Source organism: Meleagris gallopavo, chromosome 6 (genome assembly GCF_905368555.1).
Source record: "Meleagris gallopavo chromosome 6, MGAL_WU_HG_1.1, whole genome shotgun sequence".
Lineage (NCBI taxonomy): Eukaryota > Metazoa > Chordata > Aves > Galliformes > Phasianidae > Meleagris > Meleagris gallopavo.
The window spans coordinates 14326213-14340143 of NC_139409.1; the positions used below are offsets into that span (position 1 = coordinate 14326213).

The 13931-nt window shown below is 40.0% G+C and overlaps 1 protein-coding gene across 4 annotated transcripts in view; it reads right to left on the reverse strand.

Annotated features, from left to right (window-relative positions):
* ZEB1 (zinc finger E-box binding homeobox 1) overlaps positions 1–13931 on the reverse strand; it is a 105659-nt gene that overhangs the window by 53341 nt on the left and 38387 nt on the right. Inside the window, exon 1 of one of the 4 annotated variants that reach the window (XM_085227124.1) lies at positions 10667–10694. The exons of the other annotated variants lie outside the window; for them this stretch is intronic. Coding sequence (XP_085083250.1) covers positions 10667–10679 — 13 coding nt within the window. The 5' untranslated portion in view covers positions 10680–10694. Of the gene's footprint in view, positions 1–10666; positions 10695–13931 lie in introns of those variants that run through there. 4 annotated transcript variants of the gene reach the window in all.

The window sequence follows — 13931 nt, forward strand, 5'->3', positions numbered from 1 at the left end:
AACTAGATGGACTCTCTGGAGTCTGCAGTACTCTTTGGTTCATACGAAGAGTTGCTACAAATCCACTGTTCCCATTTCAGATGGTATGTGCAGTCTCCAGAGGAAAATATGATTTGACAGTGAATTAATCTGTTCTTTTGGCTCTTCTTATAAGAGAAGTAATTCTGCGAAGCAGCAACTGTGTATAGCAACTAAACCCCAGGTTTTTTTTTTTCTTCTCAGATGCTCATTTTTTCCTTTTATTGCTCTTTCCCATTCTGCTTTTTTTTTTTTAACATCACATTTTTTTTTTTAATATCATGCTCTTTTAAAAGTAGATTATGCTGAATATCAACTTAATAAAAAGTTGTTGGTGTTTTCTCTTCACGTGACTTGGAAAATAATGACCATTCAATACATAGTGAAGTATAAAAACCTTCTCCTGGTGCCCTCTCTGCAAGTTTGTTTTACTCTCAATGCATTACTGTACCCATTTCGTGGAGATGGAGACTAATCACAATCATTTACCTAAATATATGCTTAAAACATAAATTGAGACTCTATAACAAGCCAGAAGTTTTCCTAATAGAATTTCTACCACATTTCACTCCAGGTCCCTTTTCTCTGCAGTTCTCGCTTTCTGCGCTTACAGAATTTTTCCTTCTGCTGGCAGCAGTTACACATTTCACATCAGCCAATTTTATACTCAAGAAAAATGCATTTTACATACTTGATCTCAAATTCAACTAGTAGAAAGCACTAATATCTAGTTTCAAAAATTAAAACAAGAAGAAAATTGCCGAAAGTGCAATTTCACTTGGGTCTAACTCCCCATTCTTCATTCTGCTTTTCTGTATCTGTTCGGCATTTTAACTTTTCAGATTCACACTCCATCTTTTTTAAACTACAGTTCTGCTTTTCCTACACATCTTGCTTAAAACAGTACCTAACCTATAAGAAGATAAAACTATTTTTAACAGAATTTCTACATTTATTTTCTTGATGCAGCTGCTAGAGCACCTGCTTCTGTTCCTTCATTTCTTAGCAGAGCCATGGAGAAATGGGTTTTCTTCTTGCTAGATTTTAGTACTTTAAAGATGAGACAGGTACCCATTTTTTTTTATCCATGTATTAAGAACCACCGTATTGTTAGTTTCCATTTTTTACTTAATTTTCACATACCTTGCAAATTGTTCCCCAGTATTTTTTTTTTTTTTTTGCTTCATCTCCTGAGCTTTTAAAGCATGCTTGCCAGAACCTAAGATTCTTTCTACTCCCTACCCTGGGCACCATTTCAACTTTATCAAAGAAGGGGATGTTTCTGTTCCTGTACTTCCATTTATTGCACCACCTAATCAGGTACACCTGTGTTTTAGTCTTTCACAGAAGTCAAGCACTTGCAGGTCACATGAAGATTCTGAGGCTCAGAAAACGCACCCCACTTATGGCTCTTTTAATTCTGTATGGTATTTAAGGAATATCCTTACAGATTTCTCCTTTGGGGAAGACTTTAACACAGTAAAAAGGATTTGTTCTACAGTTTTAGAACCTCTGCAGGACTGGAGCTCAGTGTGACCACTGCTGGAGAAGATCTTCAATAGCAGCACTTAAAATACTAACTCCAGTTCAGCACACTGCTCAGGACAAGCCTGTTCTCCCCGCAGCCCCCCAGCAAACTGGCCTATGGTGCTTACTGCAGCCTAACGTTGAAAGCATCAGACGGGTACAGGAATATCGACAACTTCTTGTACCAACTTACCGCTGCCTTCTCTAGAAAAAGGATTGGATGTCTGCAAGACCGTTAGATTCCAGAAATACTGTAATTTAAGTAAGGTAGTTTTAGAGCATTCAAATTGTATTTATGCATAGTACAGATATAAAATCTCTATGGGCAAATGATTTTATTGTGACCTTGAAGGGACAACAAAGTTCAATGGTGCCAGTGATTTGTGCATACAGTTACAATTGCACGTCAGATAGCAGCCTGCACAGAAAGCTCCAGCACCCCCTTCAGCAATCACTGCTTTATTTACACACTTCCGCAGCTTACAAGTATGCTTTCTCTGCTGCAAGTACCTAATTAAATAAGCAGTAATTCCTCCCCACACTATGCTAGAATAAGACTGCTGAAAGATTTTTCTCTTTGAGATCACAATGATGTTTAAACATTCCTTCCAAAAGCAAATTGAATTTGGGTGTTAGGAATTTACTCTTAACAAAAGCACTGAAAACGTAAGAATGGAGAAACTCCGATGTTTTGATCGACTTATTTGATTTCCTTTAAAATCACGTCTCCTACCAAGATAGGCAACTATAGCTAGCCTTCGTTTCAGAAGTTACACACGTGAGCCTTCCATGTACACATAAAAGATATTCTTTAGGGACAGCTGACAGCTATATTAAACAAAAACTCTTTGTGACAGCCTCAGTCATAAAACAAGAAGTACTTGTAGGTGTCTCAACAGCACTCACAGATTAAAACTGAAATAAGCCTGCCAATTTTTATTAAAGAAATTAATAACCATAATTTCCAAATAACTCTGTCTTCAGATTTTGTTACTCAAGCATTTATTTTCTTTGGTTTCTTCAAGCTCTGCGGTAAAATTTGAAGGGAGTATTTATATTAAAAAAAAATACAACAAGAAACAACTCACCCAAATCAAAGCAATTTTAAGTCAAATAGACGCTAAAATTAAAGCTATTTACATTTAAATTTCAGAGCCATATACTCTAAAGTAGTATAATAAAGTATTTGTGTTCATTTAAAAAAGATATCGTTAAATCAAGGAAACTCTGAATATCACCTTTTTAAGTATGTGATGTGGATCACAAAGGCCTGAATACTGTGCTGAACTCTGAAAGAGAAGTAATTTTCAAGAGCCGTACAAACATATAAATAAGGAGGAAATTTCTGTATTCACTAACCTCCTTATACCTCATCAGAACTACCAGTATTCAGCAGTCCCATATTAGGAGCCGGAAACGTTTATCATACCAAAAACAGTAATATGATTTCCAAGTGAAGAAAATTGTTTTCTTCATTATCTAGTGAAAAGGTTAGCAGAACATTATTAGATTAGATCTTTCAAGTGGCCTTAATTCTGCCAAATCACACTACTTCCCTCCTTCCCCCCCCTTTCTGAAGTGTGTGTTTTCAATTAGGGCATTTCTAAATTTCATACTGGTTAAAAGACGACTCCTGTAGACTTGCAGCTAAGTTATTAAATAAGGAAGCCAGTCGTGCTTGATGATAAACACTGGTAGCTACATCAACTTCAGCAGAAACTACGGATGCTCTCCAGCCACAGAAATCAGAGTGTAGCTTTAGAGAGGATAAAAAAATGTTCTGAGGCTGCCTGACGTTTATCAAGTTTGTTTTAAGAGTACATTTGCTTTTGAAGGATCTGGCAACTAATGGCTTTTTCTTCATACCTTTATAAAGAGTTATTTCTTTTAGTTTATTTATTTTCTTCATTTTACAGGTAGACTCATCTTTATTCAAGTTTACAATGCAGTCTTCAAACACAGCTCCAAAAATTCACAAACTATTGATGTGGTAAATTTCTTAAACATAAATTTGTTACCTATTCTTCCTCCACATGTACATTTGATTTTCATTTCCTAACCATATAATTGCATTATCGTACCAGAACATGCTTGCAATATATGCCCCAACTTTGCAATAGCTTTACTACTATAATACATTTCGATACCTATTTACATCCATAAATAAGTCGTATTTAGTAATACTTACTGCCATGAACATCTAGACCCTTAGACAACAGTTTCCTGAATGCTGTTGATTCCTAATTAAATACTTGGAAGCCATCACTATACCATAACAGTGCAAAGTTACTTTTCACCTTTAATCTGAAAGCAAGAAGGAAATAAAAACAATGCAGTTAAAAGTGAAGTTGATCACTCTCAGGATTTGTTTTTGCTGAATTTGAACGAAGAGAAGGAAAAGAAGAAAGAATGATTGTGTAGATCCTGTTTTGTGGGGTTTTTCCCTGCAGCTTGCATGTAAGGAACAATAAGATCTTTTGCTAGAATTTCAACTAGTAACTGCATTTTTAATGATGTTTTTTTATCAAGGTTTAAAAAATAAGTTAATAATAGAAAACTATTTTGCACCCAGACATTTGGAGCAGCATTAGAAAGGGAACGGAAGGAAGAAGAAAGAATAGGAAAAGTAAATAATTCTTTAAGAAGAAATGCTTTTGGCTAAGAGGACTAAAAACCATTTATGTGCTACAGTGATATCTACACCTTCACAAATGCCTAATGGGATTTTCAATGAGCCAGCATTCTTTACCTACGATGTCTGATACGCTCCTTTTTGTTTGACCTTTCTAATTTTCTTTGAACTGCCTTATTTAAGTTCCTGCAGTTTCTGCAGAAGTGTGCATGAAGGAAGGATGTAGGTCACTGAAACAGACTGAAGTGTAACACGTACCCAAATACTTTACTTGTCTTTAATAATAAAAATGTAGGACAGCATTTAATTAGAATAAAATCTACTCTAACTCCACATAGGTATGTGACTATTAAAAGCTAAGTACAATGTGCATGCAAAAATATTTTTTCATTCTACAAGATTCTATGTTTGGTGTCTATAACACATAGCAAGCAACAATTCATAGGAAAAGAGAATATGCAAAGTATTTTAAAGCAAACTGTCTGCAGGGTTTTAGGTGCAGAACCCTCAACTGCAATCTTTATAAGTGTTATAGAAATTCAGAGAAAGCATAGAGCCATCACCTGTGACACCTATAGCATAGGACTTACTGCTTGTGACAGTGGAAGCCCTGCGTGTCACTCTGTGAGGTACTGGGTAATGGCCTCAAGAGCCTTGCTCCCAAAGCTGCATTATACAAACAACAGCAGGCATGTTCCCAAGAAGCTGAAGGACTTAGACGGCTTTTATTTATTTTTTTTTTTTAATATATATAAGTTGGTTGCTCCAAAAATAATGCTTCTTATTTATTTCCATGGAAACTACAGCAGATACAAAGACTACAATCACACTATTTAATAGAGCAAATTTTCAGCTATAAAACATTTTATTATTATTATTATTATTTTTTTTTTTTTTAAACACAGTCACCACCATAAGATAAGCAATTTCACCACCAATGAACAAGAGCCTGTATGCCATGCTTGTCAAAATCTGCACCAGCAGAAGTGACCCACTGTCACCACTGCTGAAACATATCACCCACTGCCTCACTGTGCTCACCTCCACTGCTTGGTCTCCATCCGTGTTCAGGAAGTGCTGATGAACATCAGTGAGCGCAATTTTTTCACCTGGAGGAATTCAATGACACACCTTTGCTTTACACACACTGTCATGTCAGAGTCCACTTTGTCAGACCACTGTGTGACAGATGACAGCAGAGGGGGAACAAAATGTAATGGAATGTTGGTGGGAAGGTTCCACCTCTACTGCCATACCAGCAACATCCACCTCTGACACCATGTGGCAACACAAGGAAATAGGAGGCATTATTTTCAGAGCAACCCAAACATCAAAGAGTTCACTCAGCACACAGTGAGATGGACCAACAAGAGAAAGACAGAAGACGCAGAGTGACGTTCACAGAAAGCAGCTCTAGGACAGATACAAGCACGTACAGTGGCAAAGTTCACATAGGCTGAGGAAACACTTGCGTATGTATTTCTATACAATCCTGTAAATAGGTCAAGACAAAACAGTTCCATACAGTCACTCTTGGAAACAGCTTAAAACTTCCTTTAGAATCAGAGCAGAATTTTTTTTTATTTTTGAAGTACCTCAGAACAATAAACATAACTTGTGCTAAAGCAAATTAAAAGAAAATCTGAACACATGCCAGACAGCATTTAGAATAATAACGTCCCAGCAAGCTGTTGACTAACAACAAGGACCCAAATCCTTCCTCTGCATGTGAGCAGGATGTTAACAGTGCCACAGCCCTGCCCACGGAGATACGCTCTCTCCCCATGGCCCATACTCATCTCCACAATCAATCGTTAGCACAGCTAAGACCACACCTTTTAAAGGTCAAAAAACTGTTTACAGAAATCCCCTCTACTTAAGAACTGATGTGGGAGATATTTTGGTTTTAATCTTTAGTGTGCCTACAGTACTCACAAAGGATATGAGTATAAAACTCTTTCAAACGCATTGCCAAGTTCTCCCTGTAGCTAAGAAATGGCTTCGAACTTCGCAAGTACAAGAAAGTATATATCAACATATTCAAGAAGATGCATTAAAAAAAAATCTTCTACTACAGAGAAGTCTGCATGTCTTGAAAAGCAGTATTTTTAGAAAAGTCTTCAAAACTGTATTCTGAAGGAGCAGAAAATAAGTAGGAGTTTGCTGCCTGGACAGCCTGAGTACTTCACAGTAAATTAACGTGGCCTAGCTCTTTGCTGTATAGGACTTCCACATCTCCTGCTGGGATACCTGAAAGCAGACACCCAGAGTCAGCAGTGATTCAGCAGAGGAAGTTCCTGCCACACTTCTGCAGCTGAAGCTCCCATCCACACAGAGATGACTGTCTGCATGCCCTTACATCACACCCGCATTGGACAAGATGGTCTGATCAACAGGAGGGAGAACAACATCTTCCCTTACAGTGGAACAAGCAAAGAAACAGTGTTACGCTTCAGCTGTTCTTAGACAGCAAGCAGCACTGCTTAGTGTCTATCCCAGTTTTATTTCTTCTTCCCAAGCTCTGTGTCAGGTATTACTGCCTCCATCAAGTTCACTGTCGTTAATTTACACCTGTAAGAAAATTCATAATGAAGCTGAAAGATTTACCTAGGGATTAAAGTAGAAATTAGGGTAGCACAACTTAGAATGTGAAGATGCTCATTATAGAGTTAAAAGACTAGTAAAGCACTACCTTCTAAATTACACCCCCAAATGCTATCCCTTCACATAAGCCTATCCCTCAGTAATTTTCCTATCACAAAAAGAACAGAAAACACTAAGTATTGCTTTCTCTGTACAATGCCAGAAGGAACTCTGTATGGAATATGTATATGCAGGAGAGCTTAAAATAGTAAGTAAAAATCCATGCAGCGTCTCTCTCAGAACAAGTGGTAAAGCAGGGGTTTGGTACCTCCCTGCACACCCTGCCAGAACCCTGCTGCCAGTCCTGCTCCCCGCAGGCAGCTGATGGCAGGGAGCACTTTCAAAAGCATGACTCCTCCTGTACCTGCTACCCAGCACAGCTGGAAGCCTCCTGGCATGTTTCTTCCAGAAAGGAACAGGTGAGATTCTATTGATTTATGATGCCTAAGTCTAGACAGTTGCAAGAGCATTAACACTGAAGCTAAACACGGCCAAACTGATAATTTTGGCACTGTTAACAGACTTCTCAGTCTAAAGCTGTTCTTAGTTCAAAATACCAAAAACACCACTGAGCATAAAGATTCAAGACCTGCACTTTGTTGCTTCTAGCTCCCACTTCTGAAAGTCCTGGTGTACTCTGGTTCTTAGAGCACGGAGCTGCCAACAGCTGCAGGAAGGCCTGCAAGCAGCACAGCACGATTTCAACTCACGCCAATGAGATGCACACAGACCCGGGGCAAAGAAGCTGTGCACTGAACAGCCCCCAGGGTACACACAAACCTCATTCACAGGGACCTCAGCCACAGAGAGACGGCAAAAAACAACTGCTTTGCTGCTCCTTTTTGGACAGCTGTGTTATGAAATCATTTTCAGGGAAAACTGATATTCCCTTACGAAATATCACAAGCGAAGCAAACAAATGGAAAAAATCAAGAAAAATTACACTGGCAGTTTGCAGCAGAAAGCCCTGCACTGACTGACAGGTGGCATGACTGGCCCCTCAGAAGCCAATCCAGGAACCAGCAGAGCCCTTCTCAGCAAAGCAACATGATGCACACAGGAGCACACACCCTCCCACACTGCTCAGTTCCAGTGGCACACGTAATCCTGCTGGTATTGCTATTTATTACATTTGTGTATGAACTTTAGAAATATCTCACGTTCAGTAACACCGCTCTATCTATGCACTCCCTACTTAGGTTTTTTGCTCTCTAAGACAGAAAACAGTCTCCTGGAGTCTCAGTTCGCAATAGCTTCACTTGGAGGTTTCTTTGAAATACTGTGCACTTCTTACGAGAGTGTGAATGAGCGTGTACACCTGCCTACATTTGGTGAATTATGTGACTGGAAAAAGCATGCGGCCCTTGGTCACAAATCGCTTTGTGAGGAAGGCAAGAATAACACCTTGCACTACGATCCAAAACTGCAGGCTTGCAGCTTAGCAGTAGAGACGTAGGAGATGAGGACGCGCTGGTTACGCTTGAGTTACACACCCTGCAAAGCAGAACTTGCGGGGAGGCGGGGCACTGCTCCTCCTCGATTGCTTCTGGAACAAACACTCCTGGCTGCACGCTTAGCTCACTGAGCACTTACTGCTCCCAGCGAGATGCACTGCCTGCTATTCGTATGGCAGCAGCAGACAAGGCAGGTCCGTCCTCACTAACCAGTGTGCTGCTGCTGCCATGCTGTCCCCAGTGCAGAGAAATCCATCTGTGGTCAGAAGACGCAGACAGAAGGAGTCAAAAGGAAGAAGAAGTTGGGGGCATATCATAACGACCACCCTGTTCTTTTTCAGATTGTCCTCCCTAGCCAAGTCACCGAGAGCTTTTAACCTGCACCAACCCTGGTTCTAATCTTTTTAGAAAGTTGTCAGGTTACCAACGAAGGCTGCTATCTGGGCAAAAAGGAGAGGCCATGAAACCAATGCTGAGGTGGGATTAGAGCTTTAGATGCAGCTGTTTGGTTTAAGCGTTCAATATTCAATACAAAGAGTCTTCAGGACCATAAAACACAAAAGTTAGCTTGCTGGCCTGCTTCTGAGTAACTTAACATTACATAGTAGCACAAAGCAACAAAAGCAACCTATTTCTCTTTCCTATGGACTCACTTTGCATTTCTTAGCAGGCTGAATAAATATAACAAACAGGACTGGAAAGATATGCTCACAGGCTGACATTCCTCCCCACCCTCCTGTCCCTCCCAAGCAGAGGGATTGGCAGGGTTTATTGTTGTTCTGCTGAGTAGAGTAATAGGAATTAATGCCATCACTGCTCTGGACTTGGAACAGCTTTATTTCTGCATGCTTTCTAACCTCGGTATGACAATAGCATTATAGAGACGCTTTACTTAGTGTACAAAACTTCAGCCAAATATTCTTGTTTATTACCATCAGGTATTTTCAACTATAAGCCACAGAAGCACAATATAAAATTGTTTCCTTATTAACAGTGATGTTAGAACATAGCTTGCTTTCTGCAAATTTACACATTTTAAATAATTCTATATACCAGACAAGAGCAATAAAAGCCTCCCCACCTGTTCCATAGGATGAGGGATCTGCTACAAACAAGTTATTAACAAGTTTAACTAAAAATAAACAGGCTTTCTGAGATTCATTACATATGACTGGCAGTGTGAATTTCAGATAATCCAGAATAGCATGTATTCAAACTGCCTTTTTGCTCCATTCCCAGCCAGCAGCCACCAGTTCTGCAGCAACCTGGTCCTGGGGAAGTCCTGCAGCAGCAGCAGCCATTACACAGCAAAAGCCCTGGACTGCTGCCGCAGGCAGTGCGGGGCGGGAAGCGTGATGCAGCAGTTTCCATCAGCACCAACGCCTGCATGAGCCTAACAAGAGTACAGCCTCTTTAAATAGTTAGCGAGGACATTCTGTAACTGGTTAAACAGAGGCACGTCCAGCTTCCTCCTCCCTGCTGCTGCTCTACCCACTGAGAGGGAGAAGCAAAAAAGGAACTGGAGGATAGGGCAAGGGCTGTGAGCTTACACTCACACGTACTACTCAGTCTGAAAGGATTTTATTTCTATCTCCTCATACTACCAAACAGCAAACATGGACAGTACAGACTAAAAATCACTCATTCACACCTGTACCACAAGCTCAGAGGAATAGCTGTTGTATGCAACTGCGTGCCATAAAGGAAGATGTTTGTGGAAATGAAAGACAGTGCTTTCACTTGGCCCAGCAGCTTCATGCACTATGGGTTTGCACTGGTAACAGGCAGAGGAGGAAAAAAGCATTCAGCAATTAACTCTGCATTAACTCTTACATTAGATAAACTGTTTGTGTCCCTTAACAGGAAGAATGGGAAGCTAGAAAAATCAGAACACGTGCCACCTGTCCTTGCTTTCTTTCAGTTTCCTTCTTCATTCTGAGCTAAACTATTTAACTGTAAGCACTTCTGCTTCTTTAAGCTTACCTCTTAAGTGTTCTTCTAAAAATCTGTTTGGGGCAGCTGCTCATCAGAGATACATGAACTGAAAACGTTGCAGGTGAACAGAAATTTGAAAGAAGCACGGGCATACATTTGAGGAAGGACTACAACAGAGATAACTGAAGACTAATGAAGGAGAGTGACAAACTGGTGAGAAGAAAACCACTCATCAAAACCCAAATTCAGAAGGAGTAATTTCAGAAGACATGGGGCAAACTATTATATGAAATGCTTGTGCAGTTGAAATATTTGCCTCAGGTTGTGCTTTATCACCTGAACAATAAGCCCCACGGAAAATAAAGCAATCCACATAAAATTTAAGATATAGTCTGTTACAGTCATAAAAGCCATACTTTTTTTTTTTTAATATTGTTTCAAGTAATTTTAGCCTTACCTAATTTCACCATTCAGGTAAGAGAAGTGCAAGGACACTTGCCTCTTGCTTGTATATAGCAGGCATAAGAGCTCAGGAAGGATACTGAGGTAGCGAAGCATGTGCTGCTCTGAGCTTCTGTCTTCTGCCCTAAAATACAAACACCTTTTGCAGCTGGTGATACGTTCTTCAGGGACCTGATTTGCAACCACTATCTGCTATGAATATGTATAGTTGTGCACTTCCCTCTGCAAGGAGGGCTGTCTCTTTAAGAGAATTCCTGAAGTAGGCAGGAAAGAGACAGTTCTCCTAAACGTGCTCAGAACTGCAAAGTGACACTAAAGTGCGGCACTTTTCAAGGCAACACAGGAAAAAAAGCTAAATGGTTACAGATACAAGTGTAGGTTACTTAAAGTCAAAAGATTTCCGACAAACACTGAGAGAAAGCAAACATTACATGAATAACCCTATAAGAAATACTCCCCTCAAACATTAGCAGCCTCCCCAAACACTGTATATTTAGCTTTGGTGAATAAAGTTAGATAGCAATGAACATTACTACTTCAAGATCAAAATTCTATTCTGAGAAGATTAATTTTGGAAGGGTCATCTCCTATAACTTTAATTCCTAGTGCCTCCGTGAAGGCAACTTGGAAACAGCCATCAAGATATTAACTAAATACACAAATGGGCATATCAGGTTAAATATGCATAGACACCCATACCAAGAGAAACATCACAGGTGGTGTTTGGACAAATATTAACTCATGTGAAGGGATTTTTACACAGCATCCACAATCAGTTTTATGGAAACACCATTACCATTTTCAAAACAAAACACTGACGTTATAGTTGGGTTGCAGTTAAAAAAAAAAGTCAAACACCAGTCTGAAGTCCAATATCCTATTTTATTTATCAATCTTCATTCTACCCTCTCATACCAATTTCATCTAAATTAGGAGAGATGGATCACCTATGGTGTTACACTTCTACACACCGAGTCGGAGATTTCTCTCACTTCCAGTTTGGAGTAAAACACACACACCTTGGTCAGCAAAGGTCTAATGGCATCACAGTATTTTCAGCTACAGGGGCTGATCTTCATGGTCTTGGACCACTGAAAGGAAGCAAGGACAGCAAGAGCTGCTTTAGTATTGCTGGGAGGTCTTTCTTTTAACAGAATCCCTACAATAGAATTGCAGCCTCATCAATATGGCTTCAAGTCAGGCCCCTCCTGCTTTGAATTTTCCTTGAGGAATACTGTAAGAAATACAGAATGCAGTTTTAATAGCAGGCCAGTCTTCCCAGTAGATTGACAGGGATCTTCCAGTATGTTAGGACAGACTGGTGTAACTGGTGCTGAAGCCCCCATACGCTCCCAGAACAAGGGCACACACGGCCAGCCACATGGCTCCACTCCATCCTACACAGGCAACCAAGTGCATGCCCCTTCTCTTAACAGCCTGCTGCTCCTTGGGTTTCCTTTCACCTGGAATTTCAAAAGCAGACTCCCAAGCACTACAGCAACTTCCGCTAACAGAAAATCATACTAAGCCATGAATTAACCATGAAGCTTCCTTGAAGACTGCTGCCATGAGCAAGAGTCTGAAGGACACACAGGAGCTGGAAGATGCAGCAGTGCAGGGGATCTCCACTGGTACTGGTGCGAGCAGCACAGCACATGAGCACAGTTCTGCCATCAGACTGCACAGTCCACTGTGGAGGAGTGCTTCTTTCACCTACTGAAGTGCCTTACTATGGTACTTGAAAACTTGACAAACTACGAGGCTCGAAGAACTCGCATAAGCTGATTATTCCTTCAACTTTCAGAAGTACTCCACTGCTCAGCTTTTAATGACCTTCACATGCACTATCAAGCCTAGCAGCTATAGAGCTGTAAGTACAAGTACCTACATTTGTTCAGTATTATTTCAGTAGTTTGAGTATGCTGTCATTATTTGTTGTCCTGCACAGTGTGAGAAGGTTACAATACAAACAGATACACGAATGTTCACACGTTTCTGCAGTTGCCCATTATCACATTGCTCAAACCAGAGCATTTCTGGAAGTGGTCTTGCTAAGGTCTAGTTGAAAAGACTGACAGGTGCAATTTAGATATATTAGTACTATAAAAACCTTAATTATACTGATAAAAATTGCCATTCCAAGTCAAATTTATTTCATTCAGGAACTTCTACAACTTGTACTATCATAAAGTATTCTTTTGCTACTAAAAACTGAATTTAAATTAGAACCACGGCCCTACAGTTACTAATGGAACCACTTCTGGTTAGGTCTGCAACACACTGATCTTCTCCATCAAGAACATTACTCTGGAGTTTCACAGTACTTCTTTAAGACATCAACAAAACTTTCAGAAATGCCCTCCACCTCTGGGTTTACTCGAACATGAACGTAAGTTCCTCAGCTTCTCTTCTGAAGCTGCAGGTAGCTGATGTGAGCCCTGCTAGCTCACATGCTTGTAGCAGCACACATCTACCATGTCACAGCTGGATTTGATACTGGTAAAAGCTATTGTTCAAATTCCTACTTTGTGTTTCTTGCATTTCATTTGGTAAAAACTTTCCTCAACTGCTTTAGCCTTTGTTTTATTTAGGTCAACAAAATGAATTAAGAGCAGTCTTGGCAAAGAGCTAAAAATAATTATAATCAAATTTTAAAATGGCTCTGCTAGAGGGAATGCTTGCAATGGACCCAGTCCATCACCATCTTTAAACCAGCAACTGCATGCTTCAATTTCCCCATCAATTTATGACAGCTCCCATTGAAGTTAACCATACATTTACTGTATGCAGCTAGCATTTTCTCTCTACAACCACAGAGGAGTCTACTGCCTTTTACACATGCTTCCTTAAGCAGATTCAAGTTGTAACACATCCAACCGTGCTCTGAATCACTGGCTGGGATACCCATACCCTGAGAAGGAATTGCGGTAGCCTGGAAAACACAGTGCACCAAAAGCTATTTTTAAATTCCCAATCCTGTATTTACCTCAAAGGTGTTTGACACCAGAAACTGTAAAAGTTAACAGGAGATGAGCACTGCTCAAAAGTTTCAGGGACTTCATAGAAAGCCACTTGCTCCATCGTGTTTCTTAAAATTGCACAGTACTAGTTACTGTCATAACCCACAAAGCAACTGCCATAGCCAAGAGCAGTGAGCTATCAACGATGATACTAAATGCACATTAGCAGAAAGACACGCTAGCACTAAATTAAACCTTTGGGTCAAGCCTCAGAAGAACTCCATGCAATTCTGGGGAAGT